At 35.9% G+C, this 18,313-nt stretch overlaps 1 protein-coding gene across 1 annotated transcript in view; it reads left to right on the plus strand.

The window, feature by feature from the left end:
- The window catches only part of PTPRQ (protein tyrosine phosphatase receptor type Q), a 196,395-nt gene that overhangs the window by 104,528 nt on the left and 73,554 nt on the right, over positions 1-18,313 (plus strand). Inside the window, exon 26 of the mRNA XM_047741655.1 lies at positions 153-476. Within this exon, the coding sequence (XP_047597611.1) occupies positions 153-476 (324 nt within the window). The remainder of the gene's footprint in view (positions 1-152; positions 477-18,313) is intronic.

An 18,313-nucleotide genomic window follows, 5' to 3' on the forward strand; every position in this document is an offset into this window, starting at 1 on the left:
CAGTAAATGTGGTACTGCTGATCTAAGGGTAGTTGTAATAAGGGATTGCCACTAGATGCATAATAAGGACATATTTTTGAATCCAGTCTTCCTTCTGTTTAACAGTTTTTGGTAGTTCTAATTGTTTTCAATTTTTCTCCTTTAACTTTTAGTTCCTAGTGTTCCCACAAATATTGCTTTTTCTAATGTTCAGTCAACTAGTGCAACATTAACGTGGGTGAGACCCAACACTATTCTTGGCTACTTCCAAAATTACAAGATCATCACTCAGCTGCGGGCTCAGAAATGCATAGAATGGGATTCTGAAGAATGTGTTGAGTATCAAAAAATTCAATACCTTTATGAAGCTGACTTAACTGAAGAGACAGTGTATGGATTAAAGAAATTCAGATGGTACCGATTCCAAGTGGCTGCCAGCACCAATGCCGGCTATGGCAATGCTTCCAATTGGATATCTACACAAACCCTTCCTGGTCGTAAGTATTACCTTCTATATGTGTTTATACTTCTGCTTCTGAGAAAAAGCTCTTTGAATGCTTTTCTGCAGAAACCACTCAAAGTATAGGTAATGATTGTTTTTGCAACTTTAGTTTTATGTCTTAAAACTAGCTACTCTACTCATTTAGACAGAATCATTACTCATAATTAGCTAAATAAATTTCTATGACTTATCCTGAACACCATCTACATGGAATTATAATGGCTTCCATGCAAAGGAAATAAATATATATTTATGAAGGAATAAATACATACACTGATACCTGTTGAATTAATGATTTTTACTTAATACAATCACTGGACATGAAAATTAATGAATTAGTCTATAAACTAATACATGTAATAACATTTGTTTTTAATTTAATTGAATCCCAATGGAAAATTCAATTTCAGACATTATTAAAGGCTTTTCTCAGACTTTTAGAGTCGTACTGAAGTCCTAGAGTCTTCTCTTGCAATAAAGCATTATGGACCTCTCTTGGAGTATATTACTAGGCTATACTGATTGCCACTGAGCCCCCTTTGTCCATGCCTACATTTTCCCCTTCATATCTAGATGCTCTGCACCTTTTAAGCTATACTTTACAACCTTTGTGGTGACTTTATGGATACTCACACACACACCAGCTGAAACAGATCTCCTGACAAGTACCTTCTCAGCTTGTGCTATACCTATATAAAATTTGGAGGCAAACAAATACCAGGGTTTCAACTCCTAGCTGGAGATGTGAATAAGGGAAAAAGCACAGAGAAGGAACATAAAATAATTTCTTAAAAATTTTTCTGCCATTTATCCATCTTTCAGGACTTTCGTATTCAGGAAAGAGCCCTTTTAATGCTTCTCCATAGAAATTATTCAAAGTCTACATAAAAATTCTGTTATAACTTTAGTTTTATATTTTAAAACTAACTGGTTACCCTACTTGGTTAGATAAAATGGTTAACCATGAGTAAGTAAATAAATTTCTATTATTCATCCTAAGCAGTATCTACATAGAATTATAATGGCTTCCATGAAAACTAAATAAATTGCAGATCAAATGCTGCAAGCCAGAGCTGCACTTTCTGAAATGCCATTTCCACCCCAAGCCATCCTGAGCAAATTTCAAGTTGCCCAGGTCACCCATTGCAATACCCTCCCATATAAACCATCCAAATAGGCACCTTCTGTTACCATTCTTCTATCTTGATCAAGACTGTTACTAGGTAATTCCTTTCAGATCCAAATCCCATTTTCCTAAAAATTTTTGGTACCTATAAGAGAGATTTGGTACTATACAGAGAGATTTTCGGTAATAAATAGATGCTGTTATAGGCCTTTATAAATAGAGAAATAAACTTTGATCTAGAGACCTTATTTTTTAGGTTACTTAATGTATTCCCAGGAGAGTATAGCATAATTTTTGCAGAGTAAGTTTTCAACCATATTTGTTAATGCAATTCAACATCTGAGATAGAATCCAAACAACTCCACTTTCAACACAATTATCCAGCCTCTCCTCCTTGTAGCACTTTGACCCTAGCTTTCTGTAATATCTGCCCTTCTTGCTTTTCTCAGTCTCCTTTGCTCATTCCTTTTTAAAATCTAAGTGTTGGGGTGCCCAGATATCTATATTTAACGCTTTTTTGTATCAACATACAACCCCCAGGAGATCTTACCTTGATGCGACTTTATCTGGTCCTACGACTTTAAAGTTTACTGATACGGTAATTATTCTCAAATGTCTATTTTTAGCTCTGATTCATCCCTAGAATATAATATACTGATTATATATACTGAATAAAATATACTGATCTTCAGTATATTTACCTGATCACTGATGTCTTTTGACCCTATTGAGCGTGTGTGTCAAATATACCTTTCAAAATTTAATGTGGTCTAAACACCTAACTTCTCCTCTTCTAACATTGCCTATCTCAGTAAAATGTGCCATTATTTATCTGGTTGCAGAAAATGAAAATCTAGGCAGTGTTCTTTTCCTACTCAACTCTGCCAATGATTTATTTCAACTGTGCCATCTAAATACATCCCTCCCTTTGCATTGCTGTCATACTAGCCCTATCCTTTATTACTGTTACCACTGCATGAACCTAACTGACCTCCAGAGCTTCTAGGCTGATCTTTTTAAACCTAAATCAGATGCTATCACTTCCCTGTTTAAAGCCATCCAATGGATTTCCATTGCTTTAGAATAAAATTCAAATTTCTTTTTTCAAGATTTTATTTATTTGTCAGAAAGAGAGAGAGAGAGAGCGAGCGCACGAGCAGGTGGAGAGGCAGGCAGAGGGAGAAACAGTCTCCCAGCTGAGCAAGGAGCCCGATGAGGGACTCGATCCCAGAACTCTGGGATCCTGACCTGAGCTGAAGGCAGATGCTTAACCGACTGAGCTACCCAGGCATCCCAAACTCAAATTTCTTAACATGATTCACATGACCTGGCCCTTACCTAACACTCTAACCTCATCCGTAACTACTCTCCCTCTTAACCATTACTCATCATTCACACAAGACATTTTTTCTGTTGCTTGAACACACTAAACTCCTAGAACTTGGGCCTTTGTACCCCCCGTTCCTTTTGACTGGAATGGTCTTTCACCTCTAGCTTTGCAAGGGCAGCTTCTCATAATGTATATCTCTATTTAAATGATTCCTACTCAGAATGGATTTCCCTGACTACCCAATCTAAAGTAGCTTTGCAGTCTTTTTCTAGAATATCCTGTTATCTAAATGAGCATTTATAAATATGTAATAGCTTTTTATTTTTGTTTGTTTTTAGAATCTGTCTTGACCATTGCTATCTCTTATTGCCTAGAGAATGGTGCCTGGTAAGAGTAGGTACTCTATTAATATTTCCTAAGTGAGTGAAATTTGATTGAGTAAGCTAAAGTGAGTAGGGGAGAATGAACTATTTTCTAGTTCAGGTGATACTGAGGATGATAGTGCCATAACACAGAAAAGAAAAAAAAAACAAACGGAAAAATCACATTTGCATTGGGTTTAGTCAGTAACCATGGTTATTTTGAATCTTTTGGATTTGAGAAGAAGTGACTATTCTAATCCAATTAACTAGAAAACAGAAATACATGCTTAGAGATAAGAATGTAGGAAAAACTAGGGACTTCCGTTGCATCACCCTGGAAAATCACAAATGAAGATTTGACTAAAAAGGGTGATACTGACTGGGGCGCCTGGGTGGCTAGGTCAGTTAAGTGTCTGCCTTAGGCTCAGGTCACGACCCCAGGGTCCTCAGATTGAGCCCCTAGTTGGGCTCCTTGCTTGACGGGGAGTCTACTTCTCCCTTTGCCCCTCCCCCTGCTTGTGTTACATGCGTGTGCACCCCCCATTCTCTCTCTCTCTCTCTCTCAAATAAAAAATAAAATCTTAAAAAAAATGAGACATTGACTGAATGAATAAACTTTAAGGTCCCGAGGCAACTGGAAGTTAACTGAAGGGGTGCTACAATGAGTGAAGCAGGCTGATGTAAGGCAATTGGGGGTGGAGGAAACTGACAAATTAACAGAGAATGTGCTATCTAAAGGCTTATTACTGGTCATGCTATTAGATAGGTCATGCTATTAGGACTTCTGATGTTTTCATAGAAACAGGAAATTTAGATTTTTTTTTTAAATGTGAAAACAGTTTCTTGATTGTGACTTTTTTTTTTTAATTTAAAATCATTTAAGAGGCACTTGGTGGCTCAGTGGGTAAGCCTCTGCCTTTGGCTCAGGTCATGATCTCAGGGTCCTGGGATCAAGCCCCACATTGGGTTCTCTGCTCAGCAGGGAGCCCACTCCCTCCTTTCTCTCTGCCTGCCTCTCTGTCTACTTGTGATCTCTCTCTCTGTCAAATAAATAAATAAAATCTTTTGAAAAAATCATTTAATAGTTCAAACTAAACACATCTGTAGCCCCAATCTGGCCTGTGGACAGCTACTTTGGAGCCTTTAGTTAAAATAGACCTTCTGCCTGCACTGAGGGTCTGAGGATTCAGACACTGAGGATTCCCATCCTGACACTGAGGTTTCTCATCCTATTCCTTACCATCATCTCACTTGGATGGTACCTGCTTTTACCTCCTACAGTGAGCCAGCAAGTGGATTTTCTGGATGCATCATCTATTCAAGCACTCTAGACATAATGATAGATGTTCAGTTAGCATAAAATGATAATTAAAATGATTAATTCAGAATCTGCTAAATGAAACTGCAAAGCTAAGTTTTTAAGGACTCTCACATTCTTAATTTGAAAATTTAGGAATTTTTCCATTTGAATGTCATTGCTTCCCTAGTCTCCCCTCCTCCTTACCACCCCATTTTAGATCTGTGATCAACCCACTAGAATTTGGTCATTTCCAATTTCCTACTACTCTATTTTGCTCATTTTGGTCTAAAGGAATAATGGTAGAGTATTGCAAACTTTTCACAATCAGCATGAATTTTTTTTTTTTTAAAGATTTTATTTATTTATTTGACAGAGAGAGATCACAAGTAGGCAGAGAGGCAGGCAGAGAGAGAGGGAAGCAGGCTCCTCGCAGAGCAGAGAGCCCGATGCGGGGCTCGATCCCAGGACCCTGAGATCATGACCTGAGCTGAAGGCAGAGGCTTTAACCCACTGAGCCACCCAGGCGCCCCCGCCCCTTTTTTTTTTTTTTTAAGTATTACTTTCCTGGTTTTAGCAGGATGAGTCCCTTTGTCATTGGTGGTTTGTTGGTTGGCTAGTTCTTGATGCAATGGAGAAAGTAATCTTGGCTTCTCTTCACCCCAGTTTCCAGGTCTTTTCTTGATGACTAATTCACAGAGTGCCTGTCTACAAAGCGCTAGTTTGTCTTTTATCTGGTACTATTCTTCTCCTTGGATCTAGTATCTCACTGCCACAATTTGAATTCGCCATCAGAGAATACTTGCATATGAAGCTGTTTATCAGTATATAAGTAGGTTGTCTATACTAATCTTTTCCCTTCCTCTTTTTCTTTCTGCTTGAGAGTTGATTTTCTACTCTGTTATTTATCAGTAGAATAAAAAATTTTTCCTATTTTAGTTCCAGAGGATACATGGAAACTGCCTTCCTGCCACTGTGATTTAGAAAGAAAAGTAAAAAGGTTTATATATTTCAGAATTTGTGACAATAGACATATGATTTTTCTTGGCATTTGCAAACTTACTAGCTTTTCATCTGAGTATTCATATGTGTGGGAATAATTGTATAATTATGAGAATGAGAATGAGTTGGTTACCCCTTTTTGTCTCAGAATGGAAAAGACATTTTTCCTGAATGGTATATGCATATATATGTATACATGTATGCATACATATATATCTGAATTTCATAATTATACAGTGAGAGAAAAGTTTTATTTATTATATTAAGCCCAGGAGAGATCATCTGGGATTGTACTTGATATGAAAGACAAAAAGACATGATACATATTATTGCCAGATAATATATATAGAGAACTAACATATAATATAAGAATAAAATAAATTAGGTGGCTCAGTCAGTTAAGTGTCTTCCTTCAGCTCAGGTCATGATCCTGGGGTCCAGAGATTGAGCCCCACATTGGGCTCCCTGCAAAGCTACGAGTCTGCTTCTCCCTCCTCTGTCCCTGCTCATATGCTCTCTCACTTTCTCTCTCAAATAAGTAAATAAAATCTTTAAAAAAGAATAAAATAAAATAGTCCAGCAACAAAAATATTGATAAGCAGTAATGCTTTTAAGATAAAAAATAAGTAGCATTTATTCTGAATATTAAAGATGAAAAGTATTAAAGACCTTTTACAAACATAAAAAGTAATCTCAATGAAGAAAATTAATATTTTGTATAGTCATTATTCAAAAAAGTGTTATGTTGTTTCATAATCTCATGTAAGATGATAAAATGATGAAAATGAACTGTTTCTCTCAATGAGAGTAAAGAATAAACAACAATATAAATTAGTACAAATCACTATTTCATATATATGCATTTCTAATAGCATTGAGTTACACAGAAGCATTTAGTAATGGACCTTCATATCAAAGCCTGGAGATTCTAAATAAGGAGCTAGAAATTGATGGCTAGTTTGATATCGACTTTTTCCAAAACTCTGAATTCAAAATTCAAAAATTGAATAATTCTGAAATTATTAGAATAATAATTTTATTATTAATAATAAATATTTATTTAGTATTAATAAATAATGATAATATTGAATATTAAATATTGTCTGAATAATAAATATTGTAAAACATTCTGAAATGGCTTGTAGAATAAGAAAATATGTAGTATTCTCTCTCTTTGAACTCATGAGGAAGAGTACTCAAATGAAGATTTAGGGAGCAAAGTTAGAACGCGAACTAAGAATTAAATTGAGGTAGTTTCTGCATTTGAATCTACCACTGTAAACTAGAGTAAAGAAAGGAAACAATATTCAGCCAACTCAAGCTAACATTTCTTTCTCCCACATACTCTGATCTAGATAATTGAAGCCAAATTACTTTTCTCCTTAAGTCATCTGTATAATAGCCATAACTCTCTACTTCATGCTGAGTGTGTATAGATACAAACATAATCACAAAAATTAAAAATGGCAGAAATATTTAACTTGAGACATTAAAGTCTTGCAGATTATTTTACTCATCTCTTTTTTTCTGATTGCCTTTATACTCAAAAGCCATTTGAGTTGTGTGTGGAGGAGGAATGTAGAATGGAAATATGTTAAATATCTCCATGGTGCACAATAAGTGCTTATAATGCTGAGGAAATGTACAACTTTAAAAGAGTGTGGGTGTGAAATTAGTATGGAATGAAATGAGACTCTCATAATGTGCATCTCCTATAGACCACCAGGACTGGAAGACAGCAAGAAAGGAAAATTCCTGGGGTAACACTTAGGTTGTGAAAGCCACAGGATACCATACTCATGAGGAATTTTAACTACCCAAACATCTGTTAGGTTAAAAAAAAATTCAACAAAACATGCCTCATCAAAGAGGCTTCCAAGGAATGCAACTTTATGATCTAAAAAGAAAAAAAAAAAAAAAACTAAATAAAGGGCAAAATATGCCTTAACAATTTTTAAAAATAAGAAGTGGTTACTGAGTTACTATGTATTGCTATTTTCCTTAATTTATTTTAAATGGTGTAATGCACTTATAATGTGATAAGTGCTATCTAACAAAGGTAGATGTTATCCCTTCTATAAAGAAGCAATTATATAAAGATAAGAAGAGATGTTAGCCATAAATAAATAGGAAAATATAATCCAAGACATAAAGAAGCCCATTTGGTGGCAATGAATTTTTAGAATGGCTCTAACCTGCTACCACTAGAGGAAATGAATATAATTTATTCTAGACATGATGGTTGTACTTCTGTGAAATTTGTTAGATGCTGTTGAAAGCCTTCTCAGTCAGTTGCCTGAGACTCCCAAATGTGTAGTTCAAGAGGACATCTCTCTTCTAGGCTGTAGGTTGAGGTTACTAGCATGACTGCTTAGGTTTCCACAGACATGTCAGACCCATATTACTACTGCCCACCTCCCCCGCTCTACTGCAAACCTTGCCTGCCTGTGTGTTCACTGTTTCAGGGCATTTGTACTATTGTTCACTTAATTGTTCATGCCAGCCACCCTGGAATTGTTATTTCTAGCCGCCTCCCATCCCCCACCCCAAATCCATACCTGAGTCTTATTGAAGTTACCTTCTAAGTACTTCATGAATTTCTTTATTTTCCTCTGTTAAACATCTCTAAATCCAGACTCTTAAAATTAATTTCCTGCATTATTACAAAAGATATCTAAGTGATCTTTCCGGTCCTATTTCCTCTATCTTCCACCTGAACCCAGCTTTTGAATACACCTGTCTGACCATGTTAGTGTCCTGCTTAAAATCTTTAAAGTTTCTATTTTCCTGTGGCATAAAAATCATACTTTTTGGTATGTTGTATAAGGTAGGTCATCTGTGATTTCGCTTACATTTCCCTTGGTCTTTCTCTTTTGTGCTCCAGAATCTTTGCTATTCTTTCTCACTGTCCTTTCTGTGGGTTTTGTTTTAGTTTTTTGTTTTGTTTTGTTTTTTGTTTTTTGAGAACAGCTTCCTTTTCACTATATTTCACACCAACTGTCTTTTGCAAAACCTTCTATGAGTTCCTCTCTCCACTCCCACATCTTGAGAACTGTTTCTCAAATACTGAATATTTTGCTTCATAATTGTTTTTCTCTCCCTTTTTTATGGTACTATGAGCTCCTTAAAAACAGACATGATTGGGGTGTCTAGGTGGTGCGGTCAGCTAAGCATCAAAAACTAAAAGGTTTCAGTTCAGGTCATGATTTCAGGGTCTTGAGATCAATCCCCACACTGGGCTCCACAAGTTGCATGGAGTCTGCTTCAGATTCTCTCTTCTTCTCCCCCTCCCACTTGTGTACTCTTTCCCCTCCTCAAATAAATAAATAAATAATTTTAAAAAGCAGAGATAACTAGGTGACCATGTCTTATGTATGTTTCTACCCTCCATGCCTACTTAGTATCTAAGATTAAATGATTATGGCATTTGGACTCGTGGAAGGCATTTGACTTAATGTGGAAGTCTATCAATGCCAAAATTCTCCATTACAAAATAATTCATACTAATTCTTTTCTTCATTTTTTTCTATAATTTGTCTTTCAAATACTTACATAGTTATAGCCAAAATTAAAATTCTCCCAGTTACTGTCCATGCTGAACATGTTTAGCTTCTTTTATTTCATGAAGCCAGTCTATTTTATATTGCTGATATTGTTTTTATTTTTCCTTGTCATTAGCATAGGAAGCATGAATTCTGCACTTAGGAAAGAATTATGCATGTAATAAATTGAGAAATATTTCAAACAATAAAGAAAAATAGTGCATGCCTATTTCAGAAGCATTAACAGTATCTATATGATGTAACTGAGAGAATTAACTTACTGTATTTGTATTGCAAAGTAGGATCATAATAGATTGATAGTCCATGAAAAAAACAAAAGAGAACAATGTCTAAATTTGGGCCGCTAAGTATGATAACAAAGAAAAGATATTTGGGTGAAATCACAATTTAAAACAAAATAGTAAGCATATAAAATTAAGGAATTTAATAGAGCAGTCAACTATATATTTAACTCAAAAGAGCTTTTGTCAGATTATTAAACAAGTTATTAGAGTTTAAATAAAAAATTTTAAAATTCTATTACACAAGCACATAGAGCATGTTTCTCAGCAAAATCATTAAAAATCAAAGGATCTTATAAAGATCATCAGTTATTTTTTAAATCACTAATATTAAGAAGGACTGGTTATCATAGGGAGAAAAATGAGAAAAAATATCTTTCCCCTAAGTGTAGCTACCTGTATTTTATCTTTCAATGATAAATGAATTCAAATGAATTCTCTCACTTTCTCATCTCAAACTTCAAATCTCATAGTGAATTGAGTTTATTTGGACTCTTCTGAGATTTTTTTTTTCTTGGTTCAAAAAGAAGTGTGATGTTAATGGCTTGATTCTTTGTTACTTTCAGATCCGTTTACTTCTGCATTACTAAGGAAGTGGGGAGAACTCTGATTTGATTATGGAAAACTCTCAAATCTGAAAAGACCATATAATTGCTATACCTGGTAGTTTGGGGGACTTTTTGGTTGGACCCAACAACTGAACTGAGAACACTTTGCTGGGTTGTTAAAAATAATGACAGTAGCCAAGCTTATCAAGTGTTATATGCTGGTTCTAGTCTAAGAACTTTACACACATTGATTCATTCATGAACCTCATTTATTTCTAGGGTAGAGTCTGTGATCTTAGATCTGAAATAGCACTTGGCCAAAGCCTCCTGGTGATATGAAAGTACCACAAAAAAGAAGCAAAGAGGGACACCGAGGTGGCTCAGTCAGTTAGGCATCTGCTTTCAGCTCAGGCCATGATCCCAGGGTCCTAGGATCAAGTCCCTCATACGGCTCCCTCCTCAGTGGAGAGTCTGCTTCTCCCTCTGCTTTTGTCCTTCCCCCTGCTCCTTCTCTCTCTCTCTCCCTCTCTTTCTCTCTCTCTCCCTCAGTCACTCTTGCTCTCTCAAATAAATAAAATCTTAAAAAAAAAAAAAGAAGCAGAGAGGTGCTAAGTGGGATTACAAAGAGAAACTATCCTGTTAAAAAGTAATTTAAAGGAAATACTAGTATTTAAAATTAAACTATTTGCTAAAGCATCCAATTCAATAGTGTCAAAAAAAGCTTTTGCCAAACCTTAAGAAAGTTTTCCAGAATATAAATAAAAATACTTTTAAATCCCATTTGCATGAACAAATGCAATGTCTTTTATAGCAAAAGCACTAAGAACCAAACAGGTAAAAGAAATTTTAAGGATAATCACTATGTGATATTATTAACTTCGACAACTGGGACTAAAACAGACCTGGAGATACTAGACAAGCTTCTAGTATATAATCCCACCATCTCCATTCCCAAATAGTTTGGATGGGACTTTTATTCAAAACTACACTTTCAGTTTCTTTTCTCTTTGCTGATACACCTGATAAGATAAGTTATTTTACCCACATATAATGACTGGAAGGATGAAATAGGGACATTTATCTTGGTCCCAATACTCCATTGTGGTGATGGCCTCATCTGATATGCTGATGGCCCTATCTGTATTATTCCAGATGGTACCTTCGCAAAGTTTCTGTATTCTTATGGAACACAAGGGCCTATTATTACTCTGGGAACTTTGGGAATGGGAGGGAGTGACAGTAGGGAGAAGCCTCGCTGTAATTTATCCAGAATTAAAATAAATGGAAGGTAGGAGGAGACCAGTCTGTGGAGTATGTATCGGCTGGATGCACATTTCCGTGTTTATCACCACCTGCTCCCAAGCCCTCCTCCACTGCTTCCCTAGCTCTCACAGAAGCAGTAATTTAATCCCTGCCCAGGCTTCTGATTCCGTTAAATCTGGGGTGTGACTTCAGAATTTGCTTTTCTAACAACTTCCCAGGTAACATTGATACTGCTTGTATGGAGATCACATTTTGAGAACCACGTCGTAGGAAGTTATTTTATAAACCTGATGTTCTAGAAAAAGATGTATTATCTGATCCTAAAAGCAATAGTACTAATATTAGAATATTTTTATTCTTATTTGGCATGGTTAGTGTTGGAAATGAGAGTTTTTTGTATTTTGAATTTTTTTCAATGTAAGCCAAACTGAAATGACTCAAAAAATTACTCATTACACATCACAGAAAGTGGTCATTCTGTGAAGTCTAATAATATAAGCATCCATGAATCATTCTCAGTACTCATTTGCCTTTGTGATGCCATCTTGCTGTTAGAAAATCTAACAATAAAACAAAATTAGGGTCCTGTAGAATGCTAGGAAATATTTTATACCCCAACCATATTGTCCTATACTAGGCAGTGAGATCACTACCTTTAGGGCTATAGGGAAACATTCAGCCCCAGGGAAGGATAGCTGATTAGTGTAGTGCTGTAACCAATACGGTGTGTCCTGGGATGCTCTTGAATTATTTAAAATTCAAGGAATCTACTCAAACCTCCCAACCAATTAGATTTCCTCTAGTCCTGAGACAAGTAAAACTTAAAGCTAATTCTTCCAGGTGTGCTGAATCAAAGCCAACTCACAGTCCTAGGGGCTAATACTTGTATAAGCTAAGAAAGAATGGAGTCCCTCATGTAGTAGCTAGGAATGTGGTAGTCTACTCTATCAAATCCTGAAACCAAAATACCCTGAAGGATAGGCTCTTGAAATAAGCTTTAAGCTCAACTTAAATCCAAATAGATACACAGGCAATTTAAATAACGTGTGCAGAGCTCAAGATTTTCTGTGTTGTGAGTTGTTGTCAAGTCATTTATTTATGTTTATTCTTTTAGGAACATCACAATTGTGTGGTGCACTAAAAAACTCAGTATTTTCTACATTTTTCATCATTAAATTTGTGGAGATCTGCAGAAGACAATGTTACTAATAAGTCTTTGAATGTGCTTATTTTGAAAGTATAGTATTAGACACACCAAAATATATGGTTCTTAATCAAACTGGCATAGACTTGGGGGCATTAAAGCTCTTATACGTATGAGGCAAAATGATGGTCTATCCAGACTCACCTTTCAGCTAACACACTTAGCATGAGGACACAGATGGATGGGAAAGATGACCCTGACCCACATAAGACCCACATTCCTGTGCAAGGATAGAAGCATGATAATCAGGAAATGATGGTTGTTAGTTACAGAAAATGCATTATTGTGAAAACCAGGGGAAAAGTGCTTATGAGAGGAAGTGATTGGATTATGGGGAATGAGAGAATAAAGATAGATCATTCCTACTGAGTAAATTGCTGTGATTTATAAGAGAAAGGGTATAGTGATATCTTGGCCCATTACTGACTAGATTCATTTCACAAACAATCCTAAATCAGAATGTGACAGTTTATGGGGAGACAAACAAAGTCTCCCAAAGATGCTTATACATTACTAAGCTTTTAAACTGGCATATTTTCATCTCCCCACTTCTTTAGTGCTTTAAGCTTCCTTGGTTTTGCTGATTGGCATTTGTAATTTTAATTTTGCATTCTCCTTTATGTGACTTTAGTAATAGTTTACTACACATTGGAATAAAAGAGAAAAAATACTCATATATCTTATTATGTATTTTTGGAATTTTGATAATTTCCAAAAGAATATTACCTAAAAGAAATTTGAAAATATCATATGCTTTAAAGTACACTATAATGTTTGGACAATATTAAAATAATTAATACTGTTTTCTAATAGACAAGCATTTTGGTATTCTATGTATTTCTCTTAAATTATCTGTGAATTAAATGATTATCTTTGTTTTATACAGATAAAATAAGAATCAATAAATGCATATTATATATTCTTTTATCAGTTTAGTAATGTGTGTGTTTACTTTAATTTTTTTAATATAGATTTAGGGGTTCTCATATCATTATATTCTAATTCTTCAAGAATACAGATTGATATACTACCTTCTAAGAGAAATTTTCAGAATGGATTCAACACAAGAAACCTTGTATAAAGAAAGCAATTTCATGAGATTTATTAAAAATGCAAATATTGTTTAGAGTGTTTCTTAAAAAAGAAAAAGTCTTTGAGAAAAGTTCAAGAAATGGCATTAAAGCACAGCTCAGCAAGGGGCTAAATACCTTGTCTTTTTTAAAAAAATGATTGATTAGTGTACAGAACTGAAAAATATTTAGTAGTCCAATCGGTTAGTGTCTGCCATGAATGATCTTTAAATGTCACTTTTCTCTCAACTCTGCTTGGGGTAGCAGACACTCCCTGATGAGGGCTTGATTACTAGTATTTAAGGAATGATTGCAGGGTTGACATTTTCCTATGAAAGATAAGAGTTGGAAGTAAGGCTTCATACTGCTTTCTGAGCTGGCCTACAGACATACTTGCAAAATTGGCCAAGGTTTCCCTTGGGAAATGGTTTTGGATCTGCCTTCACTTGAGACCCGGAAGACCCAAACTACAGAGCAGAAGAGACATAGACATATTTCCTTGGGAGTATTTCCAAAGACAGGTGACCATCAACGTAGTCACAGAAAAACTTCATCAACTTTCTTAGTCACAGAAAATTATCAGTAAACTACCTGTGATATTTGTTAGTAATGTACCATCTTGCTTGCCTGCTGTAAGAGTTTGGTTTAAAAGTTAGTCCCAACAACCATTGAATTGGTATACTTTATAGAGGTGTATGAATTAGATTCTGGAGGTAATATTTCCTCTTTGGATCTAAATAAGTTTGACCCATCTATCTGGTATGTGTTAGACATCAAGTGTCAAAATCTATAGAGGTCCCTTTAGGCCCCGTAGTGAAAATACACTATGGCATTTTCTTTTTACCCATGATAGCAGTTCTTACAAAGCCCCTAACACTGACCTTAAAGGCCCTACACAAACTGGCTCCCATTTCCTCTCTTACTCTCATTATTACCTGGCTTCAGCCTCACTGGAGTCCTTGTTATTCCTAAAAATAGACCAGGCAAAATCCTGCCTCAGGGCCTTTACATTAGCCAGAGTCTTGTCTTTGACGCTCTTCCTTCAAACATTCCTATGCTCCTTTACCTCCTTCAAAGCTTTGTTTTAATATCACCTGCTTATAGAGGTATGCCCTGACTGCCATATTTAAAAAATAGTAATTCTCATCAGCATCCCCATTCTTACTATCCTGCTTCATTTTTTGTCATGCTTCATATCACTTCCTAACATCATATGTAATTTAATTACATATTTAGTATTAACTGACCTAAATTTTCATGTTATATATTATTTATCTCCCTCCACTAAAATAGAGGTTCTATGATCGTTATCTCTTGGGTTTTCTTCTCTACCACCAGCACTTCAAAAATGCCCATTGTGTAGTAGGTGTTCAATAAATAGTTGTTGAGTGAAGAAGAGAAGTTACATTCTAGAAACTCTATATAGATAGGTCTACAACTGCATCCATCACTTCTGTAGTCTTTGTGTCTTCCCAGTGTCTGGTACACAGAAGGTATTCAGTCAATATTTGCTGGTTGGATAAACGTATAAATTTCATCAAAAAGCCAACAGAACACTTGGGTATAACTAAAGAGAAAGGGAGCCTCAAATATTTTTTTTAAAGTGGTATACTTTAAGTTTGTGGCCTGTCAGAAAATTGTTCCTTTCCACAATGGTTCTTACAGAGCTAGAAGGCAGGTTTTGCAAAAGGATTAATTAATGTTAAATAACAAAAACATTATTAATTAATTAGTAAATGTCTTAATAAATTTGCACTTAACTGCAGCCCATCCCATTTATAGAGTCAAAGGCAGCAGAAGATAGGCCACTACAGACCATCTTACAGTTTTCAAAGCAGATTTCTCTGTGAGGAAAGTGTGCGGTTATGATCAGTAATGGTGTACCTGGTCCTGAAGCCTGTCCTCTCTTAATTTAACATTCTGAATAGAGAGATTCAGGGATGCTCTTTGTTATTCTGCTACTTGTTAAGGTGGGCATAACATTTCTAAGGAACATTCAGTTTGGAAAGGAAAAAGGATTGCCACTCTTGAATATGAAGTGCATTATTCTGTTAGGGCATCCGAAGGCAATTGATTATGCGAGTGGCAGATCTCTCATAGCTCTCATTTGTTATATATAATTATCTAAATGAATTATGCTATAATTTAAGACACTTCATAAATCTAGGATCATAAAATTAGGAGTAATAAAGACTGAAGATGTTAGGATATGCAGGTGTGTTTAAGTGCTGGGATTCCATGATCTCTCCACATTAGCTACCAAAGAAATCATGTATCCAATTCTGTCATCATTATTAGTGCTTCTCAGCTCATCAGACTTCTGAATCCTGAAGCATCCTCTCTCCACCATCTCTCCTGGATGCCTTCCTGGGCCATACAGACTAGATCTCTGAGTCTGTGTACAGAGTGTTGCACAAGGGCCAGAAATGGTATGTGTAGGAAAGATACGTTTGGTACCTCAAAGGCATTTTCCCACAGAAATTTCCTTTTACATGATTGGTAGAGTCCTCTATTGTTACATCTGAGTATTGTATAAAAATATTTTAATGCTACTATTAAAATACATTTTTATGGGCTGAGTTGCATACCTAAATTCCACACATAATATCTCTCATGGAAACATACTCTAAGTGCCAATAACATATTCATAGCTTAAAAATTGTCACTACTATTAACATTTTATCTTTTTTTATGTTCTGTTAGTCACCATATGGTACAACATTAGTTTTTGCTGTAGTGTTCCATGATTCATTGTTTGCATATAATACCCAATGCTCCATGCAGTATATGCCCTCCTTAATACCCATCACCATCATCATTAGCCATCAGGGAAATTCAAATCAAAACCACATTGAGGGGCACCTGGGTGGCTCAGTGGGTTAAAGCCTCTGCCTTCGGCTCAGGTCATGATCTCAGGGTCCTGGGATCGAGCCCCGAATTGGTCTCTCTGCTCAGCAGGGAGCCTGCTTCCTCCCTCTCTCTCTGCCTCTCTCTCTGCCTCCCTCTCTGCCTTCTTGTGATCTCTGTCTGTCAAATAAATAAATAAAATCTTAAAAAAAAAAACACATTGAGGTACCACCTTGTATCAGTTAGAATGGCAAAAATTGACAAGGCAAGAAACAACAAATGTTGGAAAGGTTGTGGGGAAAGGGGAACCCTCTTACATTGTTGGTGGGAATACAAGCTGGTGCAGCTATTTCAGAAAACAGTGTGGAGGTTCCTCAAAAAAGTTAAAAATAGAGCTGCCATATGACCCAGCAATTGCACTACTGGGTATTTACCCCAAAGATACGGATGTAGTGAAAAGAAGGGCCACGTGCATTCCAATGTTCATAGCAGCAATGTCCATGCTGTTAACATTTTAAATAACTATCCGGTACTGAAATAATCCTTTGGGTCTCTTCAGAGGATGTGACTCACTTGAACCAGATATGCTTGCTGTATTTATGCTATCTTGATTTGTAAGGAATTATCTGAAATTTTTAAAAAATTCTTTTCTATCCTGGACCTATCTTCCTAATTCTAGGCTCATCTTTCAAATTATCAGGTATACATTCTCAACTCTTGGAAGTGTCTCAGGCTTAATGAGTACAAATCCAAAATTATTACCTCCTTCCAAAGTTTTACCCCTACTAAAACCAGTATCTGCTCCTGAATATACTGTTGGTATGATAGAATTGATAGAATTCATACCAACAGTATATTCAGATGAATTCTATCAACATTCTCCTGGTATTAACACTAGCTTTTAGCTTTTGCTATATCCTCTATGTCAGTTTTTACCCACATGTAATCAGCCTCAAGTTTGTTTGTTTATTTTTCATTTAAATTTTCTAAATGACTCTAGGATTCATCTCCTCCCATCTATACCCAGTGTCACTAATCTAGTTTAGGATCTCATCATATCTTATTTGGCTTTTTGGAAATAGCCTCCCTGGACTTAATGCTTCAGAGCACCTACCTATTGTATAACTACTAAAGTTTTCTTCCTAAATCATTAGAAAAATATTCCTCTTTCAAAAACCTTCAGTGGCATTCTATTATTTAAAGAATGAGCTACGGGATGCCTGGTGGCTCAGTCGTTAAATGTCTGCCTTCAGCTCAGGTCATGATCCCAGGGATGGAGCCCCACATTGGCCTCCCTGCTGAGTGGGGGGCTTGCTTCTCCCTCTGCCACTCCCCCTGCTTGTGTTCCCTCTCTCACTGTCTCTCACTCTCTGTCAAATAAATAAATAAAATTAAAAAAAAAAAAAAGAATGAGCTTCAAACGCTTTAACATAATAACCTTAGTGTCCAAAAAACCAGTTGAGTCTTGTTCCTTGCCATATGAACACGGGTGTGTCTGTGATACCTGTATTCCTCGAATTTAGGGATTCTGAATCTTTTTTGCATCATGAATTCCTTTTCCAGTCTGAGGAAGTGTGTGGACTCCTTCCTAGGACAATATTTTTGAATGTATAAAATAATAAACATAAGATTACCAAGGAAAACACTTCTACAATGATAAAATTCTGTCTGTGGACCCTGCTGTTTATGTCTTTGTGGCTTTACTTGTGATCCTCTTAGCAAAGAAGTGCTCCTAAAACTACTCCTCTGATTATTGAAATCCTTCTCATCTTTCAAAAGCTTATTCGATTCCCATCTCCTCTGAGCAACTTTACCTAAACTCCCCGCTCCATCTGTATTCAACACTCTGCCCTTGGCCCACTCACAGTCGATTCTTTGTATTTCTGATTTGTCCTTATCTTAACTTAGCCTTTTGTTATAACATATTGTATTAATTGAC

This window comes from Lutra lutra, chromosome 8 (assembly GCF_902655055.1).
Source record: "Lutra lutra chromosome 8, mLutLut1.2, whole genome shotgun sequence".
In the NCBI taxonomy this organism is placed as follows: domain Eukaryota; kingdom Metazoa; phylum Chordata; class Mammalia; order Carnivora; family Mustelidae; genus Lutra; species Lutra lutra.